The 25100-nt window shown below is 44.9% G+C and overlaps 1 protein-coding gene across 1 annotated transcript in view; it reads left to right on the top strand.

Moving 5' to 3' along the window:
• Nucleotides 1-5702: 5702 nt before the first annotated feature.
• Nucleotides 5703-25100, top strand: part of ephb6 (eph receptor B6) — a gene marked incomplete at its 5' end in the record, with an annotated part of 83554 nt that continues 64156 nt past the window's right edge. The window contains 2 exons of the mRNA XM_079504832.1: nt 5703-5760; nt 22289-22353. Coding sequence (XP_079360958.1) covers nt 5703-5760; nt 22289-22353 — 123 coding nt within the window. The remainder of the gene's footprint in view (nt 5761-22288; nt 22354-25100) is intronic.

Below are 25100 nucleotides of genomic sequence, written 5' to 3'. Positions count from 1 at the left end.
CACTGATTGACCACTGATGCTGTGATTGTTCAACACACATTGTACTGCCATGGCGAGTACGAGGCACACGTTGCACTGTGGGTTACAAAATGTTGTGTCACTGTCTGTAGTGTACAGTATGTACAGTAATTAATGCTGGGCCAGTACTACATATCTGTCTACTATATCTTGCTCTAGTCTCTATACTGATAACCAGGCACTTTTCTGCATTTTAACTTTGTGGCAGCAATACTTAACAATTGCACCGTGGCAATCTGGCTACACTTGGATGCCTGTGAATGTTGGGTGTGCATGTGCACTGTGAGTGTGTGGGTGCGTGCACGTGCGTGCGTGCACGTGTGTGTATGTGTGTGTGGTAAAGGGGCATTTCACCCATGCAGCACCTTTCAAAAGCAGTTATAAAGTGCCTATAAAGACATGCAGTGGCTAAAAACATCAGAACAAAAAACAAAAACGAATGAATTAGGTACAGTACATATAATAAAATATATGGGGCAAACACCATCTAAGGTACTGGGAACAAAATATACTGTATAGGCATATAGATACAGTACAGGGTCTTGACACTTTTTGAGGCACAGTAAATTTCACTTGTTCGGGCACAAAAGTCATTTGTCCGAAGCACGAGCAGATACAAATACATTTTAAATCAACTAACTGTAAGTTGCTTTTTGGTGAATATTAGATGAATATTCTCGGTTTACAAGTTATTAGCAGTAGAATGTCTGCGATCTTACAATTCATGTATTCCAAATACACAGTATAGATCGGTCCTATCCACGCACGGCATTTAAACTTGTAGCACTGCATGCGTGTGAAGTGTGAACTCACCCAATACATTCCTGAGACTTGAGTGAGATGTTGTCCTCTAGCCACTAGGAGCATCACAGAAAAAAAAGTGAAACTGAAACCAAGAGTCACTTGTCCAACGGACAAGTACGATTTTAAGTAACTTGTCCGGAAAGATGTATTACTTGTCCCGGACAACCGGACAAGCCTTAATGTCAAGCCCTGCCGAGTACATGCTTCAAATTAAATAAATGACTCAAACCGGTCCGGGTTGTTTCAGATTACATGAAATTATTTGAAGATGACACTGACTTGACTCACATCTAATATCATAATCCCCACTCTACATTTATTGTATTATCTCAGTTGTGTAGTCAAAAATTGTATTTATCTATTAGCTCACATTCTGAGCTTTTTTCTTTTTTCTAATGTTTGAACAATTTTGATCATATCCCAAAATAGGGATAGCAACAATCTCATGAATTTAATCTGAATTTAAATACATTTTTATGCACAGCTTTGTGTGCCTGTACGTATTTTGTACCACGGAATGTGATGATTTGATCGGCTGAACACGGAATGTGATGTATGATGATGTATGATGGTAAGAGCTCCCCTCACTTCACATGAGTGTGATTTTTTTATTTATAATTTATTTTACGATTTTATTTTATGAGTTGATTGATTTTTTTCCCTAATATCGTCTTTTTGGACACAATATACTACACTGTACTATCTGTATCATGGGAGAAATGCCCCTTTAAATGTTGCTGTGCTGTGTAGGTGGTGGTGTTAGATCAATGTCATTGCTAATGTTAGATCTGTATTCCATCCATCTATTTCTGATGCTGCTTGCACATGCAACGTTACGTACTACTGAATGTTACTATGGAGCTTTGCCATTCTCCACTATTACGAATGTCACCATTAATTTCATGTTTTTAATGTGTATATTTTGCAGTATGATTAGCACAGGAGTCTTTTCTTTCTCTTTGTTTTGTTGATGTGTTACTTTAGCTTGGAGCGACTAAAAGGAAATAAAATCATTGTCATTGTTTTAAGGCACTGTGTGAGTTGCATTTGTATATTGTGTACGTATTAAGTTATTAACGCTTTTTAGTCAAAGCAAGATGCAGCTTGTGGGCTCATTCCGGCCAATCACAATTTGCGTCCTCACCTTCGTCTTCAATGTTTGTCTTTACACAAACACTCAAAACTGCCCATTCATTGTCAATGGCATTCAATAATTCAATGTTTGTGTTAGGACAACCACTCAAAACTGGCCATTCATTGCCAAACGCATTCAATGTTTGTGTTAGGACAATGTTTGTGTTTACACAAACCCTCAAAGCTGGACATAGGAGGGGCTAGTGCCCATCAACAAAAACAAGAAATGACTCAAGTCATTATTATATCAGCTTGCGGTCCATTCTCTTGCATATATCTTGCCTTAGTGGGGCTTTCTGTAGTTGCGTTTGTAGTCTCTACTCTCTAGTCATGGTGCGGTGGGGAGAGAGCGGGCTTAGTGTCCCATTGGCCATGGGGCTTAGTGTCCCAGCAGAAGGGTGAAATTTATATATATCTATGGGTGAAATCCATAGGTGAAATCAACCCTCAAGGGCTTCGGACAGAAATATCCCATTGGCCGTATAGTCTCCCATTTGCTTAGAGGCCAGCCAGTCATGAAAATCTCGCTACCACTTCGCTACCAGACCACGTGACGTGACTAGACTACAAAGTCTGATCATTGATCAGCTCTGCAAGCTGATCAAAAAATGTGTACTTAAGTACAGTATTTGAGTACATGTACTTAGTTACTTTACTTACACCACTGGAACACACAGGGGAAAAGCAAGCTAGGAAGACCCAGTAACAGATGGAGAGTGTCTGCCGAGGCAGAACTAAAGGAAACATGAACATCTTGGAAGAAAATCGGCCAACTCCGAACAAGCTGGAGGAAGCTCATGAACGAGATGACATTATATGCTCCCAAAAGACCAAAAGAGTCAAGAAAGTTTACAACTTGACAATGTTGCAATGCTATGCATTGTAATATAGACAGCACTTGAGAAATTGTGCCCATACTATGCGTTGTAATATAGACAGTGGTTTCAGAAATGCTTGAGAAATTGTGGCCAAAATGTGTCTATTCCTGTTGAATATGTTATGGCCCGGCTCTAAGGCCACAACAAAAAAGGGGAGACCAATGGAGGTCAAGCAAAAATGAAGTGTTTTAATAACAAAATGAATTAGTTTCCAACTCAAACTGGTGGGGAAACATATACTGCCCAAAGTTTTAACCAAAACAGATACAAGGGTGCTCTTCTGTGGCCGCTTCTGCAGCCTGTGAATGAGATGGAGAGATGGAATAATAGAGCAGGTCTCTTAAATAATGCTTGGAGAGACAATGGCCAGGTGTCTCCACTTCCACTGATCATCTCTGGCTCCACCCAAACCAGCACTAGAAGGGAAATGGTTATTGACCATTCAGAGTTTGGAAGCACTCGTTTTCAGTAAAGCAATGTCCTACAGCTGCAATGTTGGTGAGTTTGACGTTGTTTAATACAATCAGATAGGACTTTTCTGTATGGATGAATGGGCTGCCATTGGAAGTTGCACCTAGGCTAGGTAGCACCTTGCCATTAACTTAATGGTAAGATGGCCGTGGTCTGCATATGGAGAATAGGCAGGAATGGTCCAGGGGGCCGTCACAAATAACATTAAAAAGAAATCACACCGGAGGGGCGCTCTTATCATCGTACATCATCATGACGTAATATGTTGATTTGCTCAGACACATAATGACGTAAATTCTCCATTCATTGTCAATGGGAATTTGTGTTAAGACAAATATCTACACTATAGCTGAACCACTGACTGACATTTGAGCTCCTAGCACTCCTTACTCTACCAAGGGTCCATTTGGTTTCATTTGTACACAGAGTTCTGAGTTATACACCTGTAAGGGGCCACTTGGAACCCCTCGCAAGGAACCATGAAGGTACCTGTCCTGGACCATGCACAATATAGGCCTACTTTCCTGTGAATCCTGCAGTTGCACTTGATCTAAGCCACTCTGGATGAGAGCAAAATACCCCCCAAACAAACAAACAAACAAACAAATGTACTAATTTCAGTGAAATTCCCTTTTAGAGGGATGCCAGTGATACATTTCTCTGTCATTGTAGCATGTCTCCTCAGAGGACAGAAAGGGACTCGGGCTGGTTTGGAATGGAACTGTGTAACTGTGTCAAGCCAAGAGGCTACATCTCCATGGAAGAGTACCCTGAACTCTCAGAACCATAATTAATTGGAGCATGAAAACCAATTAGGATGACTAAACCGCAGTACCACAGGTTGACCAGCGAGAGGCGCAAGGGCACCAGCAGAGTTGAAGGATGTTCAATACCATGGCAAGACTGTATACAGTATGCTCTCTCTCTCTCTCTCTCTCTCTGTGTGTGTGTGTGTATGTGTGTGTGTGTGTGTGTGTGTGTGTGTGTGTGTGTGACTGTGTGTGTGTGTGTGTGTGTGTGTGTGTGTGTGTGTGTGTGTGTGTGTGTGTGTGTGTGTGTGTGTGTGTGTGTGTGTGTGTGTGTGTGTGTGTGTGTGTGTGTGCGCACGCGTGCGTGTGTGCGTCTCGATCTGACTGACCTCTGAGAGGAGTGTCTGCAGTCTCCAAGAGTCCAAGCACGAAGAAAAAAGCGAGGGGTGTTGAGGGAGGAGAGGAATAACGCCAAGTGGATGGATGGAGTTATCCAAAAATGTGTTTATGTTCTATGATTGAGAGAGAGAGAGAGAGAGAGAGAGAGAGAGAGAGAGAGAGAGGAGAGAGAGAGGAGAAAACTCTGGCATGCTCTCATGCCACAGCTTGGAAAATGCCACTTGCCACAAGGATCCAGACCAGATCTGCGATCATGCCATCAGGCCACAGACAGACCCATCCACAGAGTGGTCTGTCTGTCTGTCTGTCTGTCTGTCTGTCTGTCTGTCTGTCTGTCTGTCTGTCTGTCTGTCTGTGGTTTTGCAAGCAGAGAGAGGACAGAAAGTAGCTCAACGCGTTTAATTAATGTTTCCATCCATCAACTAAACTGTCTATTCTCACTCACTCACTTACTTATCTCTCTCTCTCTCTCTCTCTCTCTCTCTCTCTCTCTCTCTCTCTCTCTCTCTCTCTCTCTCTCTCTCTCTCTCTGTTATCTCCGTTCTTCTCTAATTGTTCAGTGTTTACCTCACTCTCTTGGCACTGCACTTATTGTTATGGTAAGAGGCTGGGCTGGGTTGGCTGCCTTGGGTTCTGTAAATATTGTTCCTCTCCCTCCCTGTCTGTCTGTCTGTCTGTCTGTGTATCCCTCTGTCTGTCTGTCTGCCTGTGTATCCCTCTGTCTGTCTGTCTGTCTGTCTGCCTGTGTATCCCTCTGTCTGTCTGCCTGTGTGTGTCTGTCTGTCTGTCTGTCTGTCTGTCTGTCTGAGTGTCTGTCTGTCTGTCTAAGTGTCTGTCTGTCTGTCTGTCTGTCTGTCTGTCTGTCTGTCTGTCTGTCTGTCTGTCTGTCTGTCTGTCTGTCTGTCTAAGTGTCTGTCTGTCTAAGTGTCTGTCTGTCTGAGTGTCTGTCTGTCTGTCTGTCTGTCTGTCTGTCTGTCTGTCTGTCTGTCTGCCTGAGTGTCTGTCTGTCTGTCTGTCTGTCTGTCTGTCTGTCTGTCTGTCTGTCTGTCTGTCTGTCTGCCTGCCTGCCTGTCTGTCTGTCTGTCTCGACTCTTTCTCACTCTCGGAGATAAAGAGAGCAAATAGTCTCGACTCCGCCCCCCAGTCTCCCCCTCTCTCTCTAACACACACTCGCAGTCTCTCTCTCTCTCTCTCTCTCCCTGGTTCTCCCTCCCTCTCTCTCTGTTGTTAGTGTCATTCAGTAGTGGAGATGTGGAGTATCTTTTTGTCTCTCTGTCTGTTTCTCCAGCCTATTTCAGCTGAGGAAGGTAAGCTTGCAAAATTGAAATGACAAACAAACTACTTTTATATCAAATAGTATACATGCACGCGTAAAGAAGAGTGTGACTGTGAGTGACGTACGCGAGCTTTGGTTTAGTTTGTTTATCTGTTGGTGGTGCCGCGGGTGATGGGGACTGGGAGTTTGCGCGACTCTATCGTTGCGCTCTCTTCAGTGTGTGTGTGTGTGTGTGTGTGTGTGTGTGTGTGTGTGGTTAGCGGAGCAGTGAGGGCTCCGTGGGACCATGCGCGCGGTACACGTCCATCAGAGCGTGCAGCCTGCAGGTGCTCTGTTGAACAATTCTGAGCTTCTTGACCAAGCGCGAAATATATGGGCACATGTGGCAATGGACATACACAAGTACAACTCTGATGAATTGAACATGAAGGAAGAGTAGCCTACTCTTCTTCTGCTTTTTTGTGCAAAGTAAACGGTTAATAAAGTATTAAATCAATAAATCAATCAATCAATCAACAGAAAGTTCTGCAAACACTTTTTGGTTTCGTTTCACAAGCATGGCTGACACGACACCCCTATACCCCCCTCTTTCCATTATTATGCCTACTACCATTCACCCCAAACTTTGAGGATGATTGTCTCCCCACCTTGCATTCTCTCTCTCTCTCTCTCTCTCTCTCTCTGTATGTACGGTATGTGCAATGTGTGTGTGTATGTGTATGTGTTAGTGTGTGCGCGTGCAGCGTGTGTGTGTGCGCGCGCGCGTTTGTATGCGTGCACATGCGTGTGAGATGTGTGTGGTCTGTCAGTGATGTGACAGCGACAGTGTGTCAGTGGCTTTGTTGAGATGAAAGTGCCAGGTGCACGCGGGGGCTCTGCCAAAGCTCCGCACAGCCCCAAAAACATGTGAGAGAATGGGACAGAAGCAAAAATGAATAATATGTTGCGTAACCCCCCCCCCCCCCGCCGCCCCCCCTCCTCCCTCATAGGCCACTGACTGCCCCCTGTGCACCCGGCGACCCACCCCACCCCACCCCCCACACGCTTTACCCCTACTGATCTCATGGATGTGACAGCCAGACCCGCCAACCGCCCCCACCCACCCCTCCTTATTAAAAGACACACATACAGTATATAGACCTCCTCTCTTGTCCTCTCCTCATTTCTCACCACTCTTTAGAGTGTGTCAATGCGCTAGAGTTTTGCGGTATCATATATACAAACATGCGTTTAATACTCAGAGAATAAATGTAGGCTATGCACACAGTGCACACTGCCTACAGAGAGTTGAAAGAGAACAGGAGTGTAACTCAAATAGAAGCAAAGAGAGAAAGAAAGAAGAGATGGATGGATGGATGGATGCGGTCGTGCACACTGCACAGCTTGACGGTCAGATTGTGGGATCATCTGTGAAACCCAGAGTAATGCGATGACTCACGGCGTCATTATAATGCTTGTGCATGTGTGTACACACATGCACGTACACACATGCACGCACGTCGTACATCTGTGCATACGTGCGTGCTGTCAGTGGAGTTTTTTCTAAAAGGCCGCGGCCAGCAGTAAGAGCAGTGACGTGCACCTGTTCGGGTCTCCCCGAGGTGTAAAGCGGCTTTAGGTGATGGTCGTACCGTGCCGCTCGCGTGTCGGTTCCAGTCTAAGAACAGGAGGAGAGCAGAACTTCTCGGCCAGGTGCCACAGAGCAGAGCCGTGTCCATAACAGATGGTCTGGACAAAGATCAGACAGACGGAAAACAATGAAGGAGAGAGGCGGAGAGAAAGAAAGATTGAGAGCAGGAGCGACGGAGTGAGGGGATGAGAGAGGGAAAAGATGGGAATGGGCCCGGCGGGGTGCGGGCAGGGGCATGGGAGACATGAGGAGCAAGAGGAAAGAGAAAACGACGCCCGATATAGCCAAGTGGTTAAGGCACGTTCTGCATAGGCTTTGATGCTTGACAGCACGTCTCCCTTGATCTGTACTATCAATAAAGGCTGAAAAAAGTACAAAAAAAACAAAACGTGAGAAATAGAGTGGAGAGACTTGAGCAATAGACAGACAGAGGCAGAGAGGGAATGGAGCGGCCACTGGTCTACTTACTGTACTTCACTTTGTGATGATTGAGTGACAGCTAGTCATAATACTGTATTAACCCAATAGCGTCGACGACGTCCACATAAAGCCACAGAAAACATAGCATATCCCCTTCCACGCCGACTGGACAGGGGATTTGCCGGCCGCCGCTATAGCTTTGATGTCAGAGGATGATGTGTGTGAGGCTTGGCTAGCCGCGGCTGCGTGGTTTAACTGCTGCAAGTGATACGTCTGTTGTTGTCGAGCTCAAATAATCACTACTGTTATTGTGCTCCCATTGCAACAGCATCAAGAAGTGGTTGCTCTCCTCGTGTGTGATCTGAATTCACAAAATGAAATTCACGAGAGCCAACTACAGTAGCAGTACAGCGGCAGACATCTTCTGACTTTGTGCTTTTGACTTGGGATCTGTCCTGCATTAGTGCCGCATTCGCTAACACACATATAACTGTCATCCAATATCCCCTGTATCTTCTCATGGCTAAGAAGATGGGACAGCTGGTTTTCTTTTTCAAACGGTGGAGAGCGGCGGCAATCGTTCAGCCAGTAAATATGAAGTGAGACGATGCAGATGCATATCCTCGTGTCTTTGTCCTTTTCCAATATGCATCTCATGAGATTGACAGCAGGCTATGCTTGCATAGCAGATGACCTTTAGAGCGTGTCAGGGACGGTGAATTTGATTTATCACTTTCTCATTTCTGCCTCTGCAAGCGTGTCTGTACACCGTACACTACACAGCCACACTCGCGTGTTGCCACAGTATCCATTCATGTACCACAGCTGAATTCACTAATTGACACCACTTTAACCAGATGCATTAATTAACACCGCTTTAACCAGATGCATGACGAAAGAACAAAAGTACAAAATATTATGCATAACATAGCTTTTATTTGCCCTGGGGTGTGGAATGATAAAAGGATAGAGTGGGTGACTGGTCAGCTTTCGTATCTCCCCTGGCCTAGAGGATACCAGACAAGTGTAATTGGCATTACAGGCCACCTCATTGATTAACCTCTTAAACCTCTTAAACCCTATATAACTTGTTGGTTCTTTTTTCTTTTTTTCCCTCTAGAGTAGGAGTAGCCAATTATTTTGTATTATTTGTTCATTGTGCCAATAAATTCCTCCCCAACACATTTCTGTGTTGTCACTGCTGTTGTACCCTACTGGCTAACCTGCCACACTACGAGTGCCTCCCCCCCTTCTCCTCTCGATCAACACTCCCTGCTGACAGCCATCGCCCCAGCCTGTAGGAATACGTGCAGCGACAAAGATCACCCTCCCCGCCCAGCTTCCCTCACCTCAACACGGCCTATGTTCATATATAGAGTCGAACAGAAACGATAACAGCTCTACAAAGTACAAACTCACATAAGTTATGATGCATGCACTGTACGCTTGTAGATCGCTCTGCTTTTTTGTTGTTGTTGCTATGATTGGAGGTGAGTCTTGCGATTTTGACGTCGTCCACTGGTGTGCCTGCCTTGGGCACAAAACATTTGAAAACCAGTGCTTTAGCACACTTGTCACTCTACAGTAGTCCAGCACACCTGATGGCCCCTGGCAGATTTCTTTTTCTCATCATGGCTGAACAGAGCTGCAGTGATGCTCTTCAGGCTTATGTCCTCAAATTAACCTGCTGAGAAATTTGTCATAACATGAAAAAGGTGATTGATTTTCTCTTCTGTTGACATTGCAACGAAGTGCACAGGGAAGCCTACTAATTATATGGCTATGTCTTCACGTCACCAACGGCAACGAACAATGACAATTTTGACAAATGAGTATTTTCTGTCTTCATGGAAATCCGAGGAATTCAGCAGCTTGTGATGACAATGTGTCCTCTGTAACAGAAAAGGCCTTCGGCGTTGGAGCTGCCACTCACTGCGTAGCTTATATTAGTTCTCCTGTGTTGTCACTCTCACTGATACTGTAGGTGACGTGGGCCGTCTCTCACCTGCTCCAAGTCCCAGTGTTGTCTCACATAAAGTTGTGTTTTATTAGACAGATAACTGGCCTTATTACAGGTGTGATAAGCTGTCTTTTAAGAATATCCGATGGAACGGAGAAAAGTGGGATGAAAATGTGACTGGGCCGAAGACACTAAAGCAGATAAAAGCCACGTGGTCCAGTCTGTCTACCCCTGGGCACGGTGTGTGCACGAGCAAAGAAAACTCACGCACAGCGTGCCACGGCACCAGAAAGCATATGCGCATTGCACCCACCGCAACCGTTGACACTGAGACCCGGACCCTGTTTGTTTGGGCTTTTTAAAATGTTACTTAGTAATAGTTATAAGTAAAAATTGTTCCGTGTCCCTCATGCTTTCTGCGTGTGCCAGCAGGACTGGGCCAGCAGGCGCCCTTTTCCACAAATGATTCACAGGTCTGGCATTTTGTGACACGAGGGTTTGGAGCCTTGGTGGGTTTGAGCCTTCCCTGAGGTGACAGGCAGCCAAGACTTTCTGTCCCGACTCAGTCAGGGCAGCGGCAGATAATGTCCCAGATAATGTGTGCCTGTGTGTGTGGAGGGAGGGAGGCCGTGAACTGCAGCTCATCACAACCAAACTGCAAGATGGGCGTACAGTAAAATCCTCAGTGTTCATTGAACTCTTAACCCTACGCCCCCCTCCTTTTTTCCCTGAACACCAAATAATATCTATGCCGAAAATAGCTTTAGTTGAGAATGTGTTGAGATCTTTTAGATCAGCAATTTTCACCAAACGTTTGCCTCAGAATAGTGACGGTGGACCCAAATGGACAGTGTGAATGGATATGTGAAATTGTATAGATGTGATACCAAGAACCGAGTATGAAAAAAAACATATTTTATTCACTCCCCGTGAAGTACTATGCGTCAGAAAAAATTGGCGCCAGTTATGCTGACATGAGGACTATGCATTAAAGACCTTCCTAAGCCTAAAATGAAGTCGGGGCCAACATTGAGCGATGAACAATCGCTCCTTCCTCCTTACTTCTTAGATGTGCTCTTTTATGGGCAGTTCTAACTTCTGTGTCAGAATCCGTCTGAGATGCTCCGTTTGAAGCCAGATGATCTGTCTTCCCAGCACAGACGTCAAGCGTTTGAGAGATGAGGTGAGAAGATGGAACATAGCTGGACCGCAGCCTCTGAATGGACTGAACCTCAGAGAGCGCTGCCAAGCATGCAGTATGCCTGGTTTATACTACAGTGGTACAAAGTAACTAAGTACATTTACTAGGTTTCTTTGCTCCCAATCCGAGTATCTGCCGATACCGATTTTTCCCGATCTGATATTAATATTTGTATAGAACACTTATGCCATATCACGACAGTACAATATCCCAAATCACAGACAATATCCAGTCTAATATCATGATATGGATAATGTTGATACAAGGGTATGTGTCCTGATCACGTTCTTTTGCTCCCGATCCGATTCCGATCATTAGAAAAGGACGCGATCGGGCAACGATTTCGGATCACGTGATCAGATCGGGACAACCCTAACATTTACTTAACCACTTTAGCCCTATATGCGTGCCGTGTCGCACACTGAATATAGACGATCTACAAGCCCACAGCGCATGCATCGACGCTAAGCAACACGCAGGCTTTTTGAATGCACGAGATACCGGTGCTTTAAGTACGTTTAAATCATACACTACTGTCGGCCTCCTACACAACCTTTTCTTGTCGCTGCCTGTTCGGTGAAGAATCGTGTCATGCTCTGTCATTCACCACGGCTACCAGGGCAGCGCTTCCATTCCACTGAACCGCAGGGAAAGTTTTGATAACTCCCTTTGACGTGCGCGAGCTTATTTCGGGAATTGCGTTAATCCCCGTTCCTCTGTCCTCGCCCTCCTTCTCCTCTCATCTCCTTCCTCCATCTATCATGAATCTCTCTCCCTCTGTGTGCATCTCTCTCTCTCTCTCTCTCTCTCTCTATCCCCGTCTGTGGTTGTTCTGTAGCGATGGTTTTTGGGGTCGGCCACGTCCTTGGCTGACTGTATCATCATCAACATCAACATCTGGAGCATGTTATGGGCTGGCTGGCTGGGTGGAGGAGGAGGAGGACAGAAGGAAGTCGGATGCGCTGACAACAACAGACAAACACACGGCGACCGCTGCTCACTGCCTCAAACGGAAAGGACAGCCTTTCCTGTATAGTTTGATTGAATGTGTGTGTAAATGGAAAATCACCGCTTCCCACCCCCTGGTCAACCCGGGGCACCTGATGGAGGGGATTTGGAATAACGTGTTCCTTCCACGCACTACGTCCACGTTTCTCCCCACCCCCCCAAAGTAAAAAGTACTAGCCTGATTATGAGACTGAAGCTTCAGTAGTCCACTCAGAGAGTGGGCGGGGTCTATGGTCTGGATCCAGGCTAAGACACGCACACACACACACACACACACACACACACACACACACACACACACACACACACACACACACACACACACACACACACACACACACACACACACACACACACACGAAACCATGCAAGCAAGCTACTGTACCATGGGAGCAGTTCAGTGTGTCTTGCTCAAGGACACTTCGATGCACAGGCAGGAGGAGCAGGGGGGTTGAACTGGAAAACTTGCTATTCTGTTCCTTACTATTGCTCTACAACACCCACCCTCTCCGATGTGCGTGTGTGTGTGTGTGTGCGCGTGTGCCCCTGCATGCATTTGTGTAGGCTATTATGTGATATATTTGCGTGCGCACGCACAGACACACATACACACATACACACATACACACACGCACACACAGAAATTCACATACCAACGGCTTAGGCAACACAAAGGCTAGGCCACACAGAACATAGACATGAATAAGTAGTAAAGTACCCAATATTGCACAAGACTAATGGGAAGGAGATTTCAGAACGACAATCTGCAGGTTTCTGATTAATCACATACGGTAACCTATTAATCAGCACAGATGTGTCTAAATGCGTCTGCTATTGTTAGCGTGTGTCTGTACCGCTATCTGTACATTATACACGTAAACTAGTGGTTTTCAACCGTTTTCATATCAAGGTCCATTATCTATTCAGCATTTGAGCCACAGATCACCATTTGATGAGATTTAGCCTCTCAGAACCAAACCGTAGAATATTTTGTTATGGTTGGATAGGATTATGTCCACAATCCCATACTGTATTGATGTTGGTACCATGATTTAAGAATATTTGAACTCTTGGGAGTTACAGTAAAGATCTATAAGGGTCCATTTGGTTACCAACTTTCCATCATTTAGCCGGGGACCGCCTGGAATCCCTTCAAGGACCACTGGTGGTCCTTGGACCACTGTTTGAGAACCACTGACGTAAATAATGTGCGTTAAAGCTGTGTCTGTAATGCACTGTGTGTGTGCAAATGTAACTCTGTGTCTGAACGTGTGTGTGTGTGTGTGTGTGTGTGTGTGTGTGTGTGTGTGTGTGTGTGTGTGTGTGTGTGTGAGCACATGCCTGCAGTATGTGTACCTGTAATTTGGCCCCGTGCCAAGGCATTTGTGGTGGCTCAGTGCCAACGCACAATTCTGAGCCTTTTTCGCAGGTGTGTTATGTTTGGCGGGGCATCTACACGAGGTGTCAACTGTCAAGGCATATACCGATTATACACTCAAACACACACACCTCCAGCTCCACATTAATATTAACGCTAAAATGCTTTGTCGAGCACTGGTGGGACACCATTGCCGGGAAAGTGTGGCTAAAGTATATAGTGTACATGTGCTTTCAAGGAGCCGCAACATGGAAGACGAAGCGCTAAACACTTAGCACTGGAGAGCGTCACACTCTACGCGTTATTAGAGAGAGAGAGAGAGAGATGGGTGCGTGGGTGGATGGGTGGGTGGGAGATTTACAGGTGGAGAGAGAGAGAGAGAGAGAGAGAGGGAGAGAGAGAGAGAGAGAGAGAGAGAGAGAGAGAAAGAGACAAACAGAGAGACGGAGAGAGAGAGAGAGAGAGGGTGATGGGAGTTGCACGTGGAGTGAGAGAGGCAGTGAGTGTGTGTGTGTGTGTGTGAGAGAGAGAGAGAGAGAGAGAGAGAGAGAGAGAGAGAGAGAGAGAGAGAGAAGAGAGAGAAAGAGACAAACAGAGAGACGGAGAGAGAGAGAGAGGGTGATGGGAGTTGCACGTGGAGTGAGAGAGGCAGTGAGAGATGAGTGAGTGTGTGTGTGTGTGTGTGTGTGTGTGTGTGTGTGTGTGTGTGTGTGTGTGTGTGTGTGTGTGTGTGTGTGTGAGAGAGAGAGAGAGAGAGAGAGAGAGAGAGAGAGATGGATGAGGGAGGCAGAGTGGGTCACATAGGGCAATCACTGCAGCTGTGAAGGGGACAGACTAATGCAGGTCACCTCTGTGCCAGAGCACACGGCTGGCTCACCACCACATTGGAACAGAGACAACAGTGAATGAGTGAATGATGGGCTCATAGAGACGGATTGACATTTTGTTCAGACTGCAGGCAAACAAGATTTGTTTCTCAAATGGGATCTTTAGGACTGACAGTGTCCACAACACTCCACAGCCACGCTGCCATTTGCAAATGCTCAGATATCAGATTTGTGTATTCATAGTGTTGACATATCTGCCTTGGTTGCTGTGATGGTAACGACGTTTGTGACATAATCGTGAGCAATGCTGGTGTTGCTCGCAGAAAATAGCTGATGTATTTTCTGCGAGACACTAGTCGTTGACACAAAGGGTAAATCAGGCTTCGTGCCGAGTGGACTCCAGACTGAGACGCATGTTTAGAGATCAGATTTGAATTGCATTTCAATGAACCACAGGGGAATGCGGTTCAAACATCCATTTTGTTTTTGTTCTCTTTGCTTTGTTTTTAAAAGACAATCTGATTCCAATCTGGATAGGCAAAAACTGGCCAATTTGGGCTGCCAGTGTAAACATAGCGATGATATAGACACGCTCCCCGTATATGTGAATATCTGGATAACAATAACAAGCGATCCCATCTTGCCCTTGTGTTCAAATATCCCTTTAACCGTGATCTGATCATGGTCTGGCAGATCATTCTGATCACATTCTGAATTCAGTGTGAGCTGTCTGTGTTTACACCTTGCTTGGGCATAAGATATCCAGATGCAGATCACACATTTTAATGCAAGGTGTAAAGGGAATCACTTTCAACATCTTTCTCACGGGGAATTAAGGCCCTCCCATCCAGTACAGAAAGAAAGAGAGCCAAAACAAACATTGAGATACTATTTTCGCTACTTTTGTCAACTATAATAATGTCGAGGCGCTAGATTGAAAGTTGTTAAGTCTGTGGATTTTTACGAGAGCTTATGACTAAATAATAGCTACACTACTGGATCCATTGAAACACAGGATCTTATTTCCATTTCCTGAAAAGTAGTGTTTTTAGACATACAAGGCTTCCAACTGACAATATACAGTAGGCCTATAGTTGCTTATCATCTTTTTACATCCAGATACAGTCCAAAGAGAGAGAGAGAGAGAGAGTTAGAATAAAGAATAAAGTTTTGAAAGATTATCATGTACTGTACAGTATGTGCATTCAATTGTACCCATTATTTATCTTCCAGTTCCACCCCGCCATGATAATCTACTATCTATTTTTGTCTTTGTCACTCGCTCCATCTCTCCGCTCTCTCTCTCTCTCTGGTGTGACATACCTTTCTTCACCAAACAAACAGTGGAGCCAGCGGTAACCAGCATCAATAATGGAACAGCGTGTACCTCCTTATTTAACCCATTCTTGGCGGGAACCCCTTTTGGTGTTAGCATTATGTTATGCTTTAGCTATTGAAAAATAGCAGATCTACAAGCTCATAGCGCGCCACCGAGTGGCGCGCTACGAGCTTGTAGGTCTGCTATTTTTGAAAAATCGAAGAACCACTGACATAGAAACATAGCTTTTTCAGAAAACTGTCAGGATGTAGAAGACATTTTTAGAATCTGAGTCAGTCAAAATGGGTTAAGGCTGTACAGAGATGTCTGGGTCCTGCTGTCACTTTATTGATGAATAATACAGAGAGAGAGAGAGAGAGAGATGCTGACAGGGACAGGGACTGATGGAGGTACTGTGGAAAGAGAGAATGTATCGACTAGCGCTTGAGAGAGGTACAGTAGAAATGGAACAAGAATGGAAAGAGGGGAAGAAAGAGAGAAGAGAGCGAGAGAGAGAGAGAGAGAGAGTGAAGGAACTAAGCGGAAAGGGGGAGGCCATGAAGCATTAACACGGCACTCAGGCCGCCATCGCAAACTCAGCGGTTTTACGATCTGCTTGGGGACAAACTTTGAGTGTCCCTACTTCCTATACCCTGGCTGGCAGATGGACAAAACGCAGTGATGCTGCCTTGCACGTTCTGTTCATTGATGCGCTCTCGCCGCTGTTAAGAGCAGGCCTATGAGTAAAATGGGCTTTTAGTGAGCAAACTTTAACTTGGTGATGAGTTTAGGCTCCATCGGTTCAAGTTTGTCACCACACACAACGATGCAACACCCACAAAGCCCAATAAATATTTTATTCCTTTCCATGATATACTTTGTGTCAAGCACATATTTGAGACAAAACTAAATGTTTGGCTATAATGCCATGGCAAAAATACCCAGCAAGAGCGAAAAGGAATAAAATATTTATTGGGCTTTGTGGGTGTTGCAGCGTTGTGTGCGGTGACAAACTTGAACCAATGGAGCCTAAACTCATCACCAAGTTAAAGTTTGCTCACTAAAAGCCCATTTTACTCATAGGCCTGCTCTTAAAGGTGTAATGCAACAGAAATGGTGGACATTTTATTTTGAAGTTTCAAACGGTTTCAAGTTGAAACACCGGTCTGAAGTTTCTGAACCAATCAGAGCGTCGCATCCCTTGAGGCGATGGGACGGTAGCTAGGGTCGGTAGCTATGCTATACCAGCGCATGCTGTGTGTTTGTTTACAATTCAGATAGACGGCCAGCTGTACCAGTTTACTGTTATGTGGCTTATTTCTACCCTATAATGTTTTCAGATACATATTTTAGCGTGATGATTAAGTTGAAACCGAGTAATACACTCTCTGGATGTTATCTTGAATGGGAATAAAAACGGAGGATTTCTGTAATCAGTAGCAGCTGTGTTCGCCTGTTTGGAGATATGGGGAATTAAACGGGTGAGCTTAATTTGTATTGGCTTTTATCGATGTGGGCCTCGACACGTCATCACGCAGCACGTTTTCGTTTTCAGGAAGTAATAAAACATATATTTTTATGGACTTTTGATATATAAAAAAAAAAATCCCATTTTTTTGCCATCCATTGTTAGGTATGCCCATATGATGACCACGGAGATGGTCTAAAAGTGTGAAAAACGTATTTTTCATTTCACTACACCTTTAACAGCGACCTAGCGACGGACATAGTCGGCCGCTATTTCCATTTTGCTCTGTCTCAAAACACGGATGCCAGGTTGGAAGTGGAAAAATAAATGGCGGAAAAACTACAAACGTATCATGCCCCAGCCCTATCTATCGATGTAACCATCGACTCCTCCAAAACCCAAGACTTGGTTGCGTTTGAATCTCATATCGAACTATTCCTGTAAAGGTGTGTGTCACATGGCACTCTGCCATGCTGCCCTCCTCCATTATTCAGTGTTGTAATGTCACGCAACGAGACATTCATGGACTTCTCTCCGAGCACGGCTCTCATCATCAGTCCCTTGCAGAGCACCCGGGGGCCATGTAGTGGCCTGCGATTTCCAGGTCCCCGGACATGGTAAATATTAATGGCAGGGAAGCAAGGTTTTTGAAAAAAAATATCTTTTATGTATGACTGTGCCCCAAAAGGTTAATTGAATCTAAGATGACATACTATCCAGCATACATACATACATACATACATGTGTGTGCACGCGTGTTTGCGTGCGTGAGTGCATGCGTGAGTGCGCACGTGTGTGTGTGCGTGCCTGCATGCGTGCGTGTAATTATTAATAGGGCTGCTCTTAATGAGGTCAGAATACATCATACATAGGTTGTCTGACTGACGTGCATGTAATATGTAGAACACTAGATGAATGTGCGCAATAATTGCTTTGGAATTATCAGAGTTAGTGGGGGAGGGGGAGCAGAGAAGGAGGGAGAGAGATACGGGCAGGGGGGACAAAAAGAAAGAAACTGAAAAATTCTGTGTCAAATTGTTTTGAAAACTTTCATTTGGCCCGTTTTGCACCTTCCCACAAAGCTTAGTTTGGTTGCAGTGTATGATAATGACTTGATAGAATACACAGCATGCTTCATCTTAAAAGCACTCATAAACCATGTCAGATAAGAGGCTGTTCACTGAAGCCAAATGGACCGGTAAGGGCACATTTTGACACTCTCGCAGTTGAATTAACACAGGATATTTCTGTCATGTGTACATTTCACATTTCTTTTACATTTCAGACGTGTACCACCTACACCTACGCCACATGTCCCTTTGTGTAATTTTAGATCATTTAAAAAATTTGATCCATGCCTACAATTAACCGTATTAAAAATGTATAACCTCTCTATGCATGTCTAATGGTTGGATCTACGCTCCCTTTATCATGGGAAATGTGTGATTTACCATGCCCACAGGAAATCAAAAGATGGACCGACTGGAAAATGTAATATATTCACCACTCCACTGGGAAAGGAAAATGTTATATATTCACCACTCCACTGGGAAATGTACATACTGGAAAATCTATAGACGTTCCATTTGGCTTTATGCATAGTATGCATAGTATACCTTCCATGTGTCTTAGTCTTTGCACATTCTTCTTTTAGTCCCTTGGACTCTATGGGGGTTCATGATTTTCATTGTTATCAGATCGATGACTCCACGTCTGCCAAGCCATCCAAACATGATACGCTACTACAGGCTTTACCCTGAGCTACTCATTCTGAGAGCACCTGCTGTGTGTGTGTTTGTGTGTGTGTGCGTGCGTGCGTGCGTGCGTGCGTGCGTGCGTGCGTGCGCGAGACTTCCGGCCTCTCAACTCTAGGAGGAGTGATACTACTCAACGTGTTCCATATTTCTATGCCGGAGAGGAACACCGTGAGGTGGAGGAGGAGGTGCATATAATGATAGAGGCTGTGAGAAGAGAAGAGATGGTTAGGCGTGGGTGGGGGTGGGTGGGCCGTGGGGGTGGGTGGGTGGGTGGGGGACATGTTGCTCAGAAAAGACAGGATGGGAAGATGAAGGATTGAAAGACAGCTTTGTGGGGGGTTTCCATCTGTGAACATAATCCTAAAAAGAAATCTGTTCACGACCGAGCCGGAGGGAGGGAGTGATGGATGGATAGATAGATGGATGGAGGGACAGAGGGATGGATGGAGGGATGGATGGATGGATGGACGGAGGGATAGATGGATGGAGGGATGGAGGGATGAAGGAGAGAGAAGGAGGGGGACAGACAGAGGGTTGTGTGAGGTTGGTGGATTTGATGTGATAAGCCACAAATAATATCGGATTCCTGCTTTTACAAACAAGATGTATAGAGATTAATTACAGTGTGTGTGTGTGCGTGCGTGCGTGCGTGCGTGCGTGCGTGCGTGCGTGCGTGTAGAGAACAAGATTGCATAGACAAGACTATAATAGTTGGATTGAAAAGAGAGAGAGGAGGACGCACGGTAACAGAGAGGGCAGTGAGGGCGAGAGAGAGAGCGAACAGAGGGAAGAGACGATCATGAGAAGGAGATAGAGATGCAGACAGAGAGCACAGACAGCACTTGACAGGGAGAAAGAGAGAGACAAGCAGAGACAGAGATGGAGAAATGAGAGATCTTGATAGGTCATGGCACCACGGCACCTTTTCATATCCCATCATGTCTCATGGTGATTATTTGTGTGGAACTGTCTCTCACACACTGTCAGGAGGAATAGCACGCGCACACGCACGCACTGCACGCACGCTAAGACACACTCAGCATGTATGCACACGTGGAGCTGGGCTCATGCTTTCTTCTCCCGAGGATGATCGTCTGAGATTAAATTGAAATGAACACATGAAAGTTGTATGGAAAACTCGTAGAAATTATTCATTTGTAAACATTGGATGGATTCCGCTTCATCGCTGTAATGGGGCCCTCAGCCTTCTGCTCTTTGTGCGTGTGTGAGTGAGTGTGTGTATGTGTGTGAGTACTGTAGTGTGTAACTGTGTATACGTGTGTGTGTGTGCGTGTGCGAGTGTGTGAGTCTGTGCATGTGTAGCCTACACACTGGCATGCTGCAAGTTTTGTATGTGCGCGCGCGCACACACACACACACACACACACACACACACACACACAGTCACACACACAGTCACACACACAGTCACACACACACGTTTGGGTATTGTGGTATGTTTAAAGTGTATGATCATTCTGAGCCGGAGCATATGGTTACGTGAGCGTGTGCCTGGGCTCGTGCACGCTTGCGTGCTAAACCACCGCGTACTAACTAGGTTAGCTGATTAGCATTCCGCTTGATGGAACGAGACATGAACTCCCATCTGTGAGACTGTGACTCATGTAGAAAACCTTGCTCTCCGTCTCTGGTGTGTGTGTATAACTGTGTGCGCGTGTGCGTGCGTGCGTGCGTGTGTGTGTGCGCGCGCTCCCCATCTTCATCGCTTCCTGTCAAAGTATGGCAAACATTCATCCGCCCTATTGGACAGCGTTCAATCACCATCTCCTTGAGACGGTGCTTGGCGCAGATTGCGCTGTGTGCGTGTGTGTGTGTGTGTGTGTGTGTGTGTGTGTGTGCAGACTGAGGGATGACGACCCACTAGTGTTTTCTGAATGCTAATGGAGACTTGGAGAGCTGAGGGCTTTGTGTGGGAAGCTGCCATGTGTCAGTTATCCCATTCTGACCTGAGATCAGATTCTAAAAATGTCTTCTACATCCTGACAGTTTTCTGAAAAAGCTATGTTTCTATGTCAGTCGTTCTTCAATTTAAAAAAAATAGCAGACCTACAAGCTCGTCGAGCTTGTAGATCTGCTATTTTTCAATAGCTAAAGCATAACATAATGCTAACACCAAAAGGGGTTTCCGCCCAAAAGGGGTTATACTTCACACACTGTCAGCTAGCTCCGAGGCGTTTCGAAGCACCTTGCTGCATCTAAATCCAACTGGAAATATATATCTCATAGAAACGGAAGATGATGTGCTGCCCAGGGTTTGATTTGTAAAAAATCATGCGTGTTATAGCTTACTTTGTGATAAGAACAAACAGCGAAATAGCCAATTTAAGCCCAAAATAGTTACGTTGGTCAACCTAAGTATTTTATTGTATTGTTAAGCCATTCTGGGCGGGAACACCTTTTGGTGTTAGCATTATGTTATACTTTTAGCTATTGAAAAATAGCAGATCTACAAGCTCGTGAAAATCGTGAAAATGTGGCACAAATCTTATATAAGTATATTCTTTCAGAAGACTTTTTTTTTATTTCGACGTCAGGCCTAACATAAATATCAAACATATCGGACAGTCTGTTTTTCTCAAAGGGAAATGCATGTATTTAATTCAGTCAGACCGGAGCCAGGGATAAAACACAGAATGACCAGAGGGGGATCCCGGATCCTCCACAGCAAATCCAATCACCCAATAATGGTCATCCTGTTCTTCTTCCTTGTAACATTCATTGTAACTGATTGACAATAAGGGTCTTCCAATAGGTGCTGTTGTAGGATAAATGAGCCAAGTCTTTCAGTAAATCAAAAATGAGGTCACATTTGATCACAATTCACTGAGCGGAAAAGTGGCATTGCATGTACAGTAAGTGCAATATCATATACTGTAAGTGATAAGTTCACTTCTACTGTTAGCCTCTGAAGGTAAAATTGGAGGGCTAGCTTCTAAAGACAAAATGTACACTAACTTAATTGTACAACTGTGTCGCAAAAATCATCTTTGTTCAGAGAGCGACACGGTCGTACAACAAAGTGAGCCATGATATGGAAAACTGGCTTCTAGCAGTGGAGGAGTAGCTTCTAAAGAAAATAAAGTGTACTTCATACAACTGTGTCGCAAAAAAAAATCTGCTGTGTTCAGCGAGCGTAGAAGAACGATTGTAGTGGACAGCTCCCATGTGGGAATGTGTAAATCCCTGTGTGTGCGTGCGTGTGTGCGTGCGTGCGTGCGTGCGTGCGTGCGTGCGTGCGTGCGTGCGTGCGTGTTAAAGAAGAGCATCTATGTTCAGAGTTTTCCCTGGATGAGTAAAGGTTAAGACAATGTCTTAAATAATTTCTTCGCTGTTACTGTAATAGCACAGTACATGTTCAACTGGAATGTATTTAACCACTTGTCTTAAGTCCTACATATCCTTTGTTCTACGGAGAATAGTGGAACATAGCATGTCATCACAGCAGGTCAAATTGCTGCATCACAACAATGTTTTGGGATGCAAAACATTGTCGAGCTTATAGAGATTTGCCATTTTTGAAAATGAAAAAAAAGTTTAAATTCTCTCTCTCTGTCTCTCGTCTCTCTCCTAGTGATGTTGCTGGACACAACAGAGTCTACCTCAGAGTTGGGCTGGACAGTCTATCCAGACACCGGGGTAAGTGTTGTTGGTCCTGGAGGACAGCGATATGGACAAGCTGAGCCACAAAGCTCCTCTCTATAAGCTGCTTTTCCTCACCTTGAGACTTGAGTTGTAGAAAACAATGCGTTTTGTAAATGGGCGGCTTGCCTGGTTTTACGTGAGTGCGTGCATGTCGTGTGTGTGTGTCCGTGTGTATCTGTGTGTGTCCGTGTGTGTGTGTGTTTCCGTGTGAGTGTGCGTGCGCGCGAGTGTGTGTGCCTTCGTGTGTGCGTGCGTGTTGCGTGTGTGCGTGTCCGTGTGCATGTGTGGGCTTGTGCATGTGTGTGTGTGCGTGTGCGTGCGTGCGTGCGTGCGTGCGTGCATGCATGCATGTGCGGGCTTGTGTGAGTGTGTGCGCGCACGCGTGCTCGTGCATGTGGGTGCCACTGCGTGTTAACAGGAGCGCAAGGGGAGCCAAGAGATAATGTGTTTGTGTCTGTTTATATTCATGGTTACGCTTACGTTTAATAAAGGGATCCCAATTAGAGGCACATGAATGTGCCTCTAGTCCTCCTGAACACAACGTCTGTGTGTGTGTGCATTGTTGCGTGTGTGGTGCTAGCGTGACTGGACCGGGGTCAAACGCTGGGTCAGTTAAAAGCTATCGGTGTGTGAAGTGATAAGATGTGATCCCGGCTCCTACATCATTAGGTTACATATAGACTCCCAGCCTCATTGAATTAACCTCTTAAGCTCCATACACGCTGTTGACAATGGCACGTCACATTGGGAACGGGTTGTGTTGTGAGCTTGTAGACGGGCGGGGGGGGGGGGGGGGATTTTGGCCTAATGTTTTTGCCCCAGAATAGACTGACGCTAGGGTTCGTCAGTGGTGGGAAAAAGTATTCACATTGTTTTTACTTAAGTAAAAGTATCAAGTAAAAGTCTGTACTTGAGGAAAAATTAGTATTCAAATATCCTTAACCCACTTTGACCTGAGATCAGATTCTAAAAATGTCTTCTACATCCTGACAGTTTTCTGAAAAAGCTATGTTTCCATGTCAGTCGTCAGTCATTTTTCAAAAATAGCAGACCTACAAGCTCGTAGCGCGCCACTCGGTGGCGCGCTATGAGCTTGTAGATCTGCTATTTTTCAATAGCTAAAGCATAACATAATGCTAACACCAAAAGGGGTTCCCGCCCCCAATATGGGTTAAATTACCAAAAGTAAAAGTACTCATTATGCAGTATATATCAAGTTTTCAAGTGTGTAATAATCTTTTGAAAATAGCAAAATCTACAAACTCACAATTTTGCGTTGCATCGCAACACATTGTGAGCTTGTAGATTGGCTATTTTCAAATGGCCGAAATGTATATATGTACTGTAGGGCTGAAGTGGTTACACTCTGAACGCCCGGGGGTATTCAGGACCATTAAATCAGAGCGCCCAGCGATTTGCAGCAACGGAGCACATTTCAAGGTGTTAGATGTAGATGCTAGATGTAGCCAAAACACCCCCGAGGCGATCCACAACAACGGGTTGTATGAACGCCACTAGCGATGGGCCGTCAAAAACATAATCTTTGGTTAGAATTGGACGGATTGATTTAGATCAAGAGTTATTCACGTTTTAAGACTTTTTTTTTTCAATAATATTTTTATTGATTTTTCCATTTTATGACAAAGACAAGACAGGAAAAAACAAACAATAACAAAACAAACAAAAAACAAAACAAAACAGACAGCTCAGCTCAGACACGTTGTGGAACAAAGGACACAGTTATAAACATACCCATTACCTACATCGAACCAAAAAATAAAATACAAAAATAATACAAATATGGACACATACAGTTTGGTGCTTGAAAGTCTAGATGGGTTAACAACTCCAGAGAAAATTAAAGAAAATAAAAGATATATGCATATATTCCATACATAATAACATACATAACTTTATCCATCAAGACTTTTGATCTCATGTGCTAAAATGGGGGAGGAACATTTTGGATGACGTCCCAACCGGAAATGACATCGAATGTTGCCCAACAGACGCTCCCAGCATGTGGAGCGATGCGCTCGGTTATGATATCAATAAAGTTCCGTCCTGTGATTAATCTCCTTCCTGAGTGCCGAGCGTTACTACTTGATAGGACGGAGACCTCCGTTTATGCCGCTCAGGGTGTTAATGTATGTTTTGTAACAATAATCAAAGTATTTAGTAACTAAAGTCTTCAAATAAATGTAGCAATACAAGTACAATCCGCTCTACCGGCCACTCTACCCCTGAGCCACTGCCACTGCCGCACTAATAGGGCTCCATTTTCGTCACCGCTAAACCCCTTATCCCTAAACTTCTTTGCCTTTTTTTACTATTTTGCAAAAACATTTTTGAATAGTTAAAATAGCCAGTCTACAAGCTCACAACGTGTCAATGTAGATTGGCTAGTTGAACTATTCAAAAATGTTTTTCAAAATAGTAAAAAAGGCAAAGAAGTTTAGGGATAAGGGGTTTAGCGGTGACGAAAATGGAGCCCTCTGTCTTCTTTTCCTTTGGGCTTTTCCCTTCAGGCGTCGCCACAGCGAATCATCTGCCTCCATCTCACCCTGTCCTCTGCCTCCTCTTCTCTCACACCAACTAACTTCATGTCCTCTTTCACTACATAAATCTTCTCCTTTGGTCTTCCTCTATAGGCTCTGGCAGTTCCAACCTCAACATCCTTCTACCGATATACTCACTATATCCCTCATCTGTACGTGTCCAAACCAGCTCAGTCTGGGCCT

The sequence above is a fragment of the Electrona antarctica genome, assembly GCF_951216825.1.
Source record: "Electrona antarctica genome assembly, chromosome: 6".
In the NCBI taxonomy this organism is placed as follows: domain Eukaryota; kingdom Metazoa; phylum Chordata; class Actinopteri; order Myctophiformes; family Myctophidae; genus Electrona; species Electrona antarctica.
The sequence above is the reverse complement of the archived record's forward strand: the minus strand, read 5'-3'. Positions and strand labels throughout refer to the sequence as shown.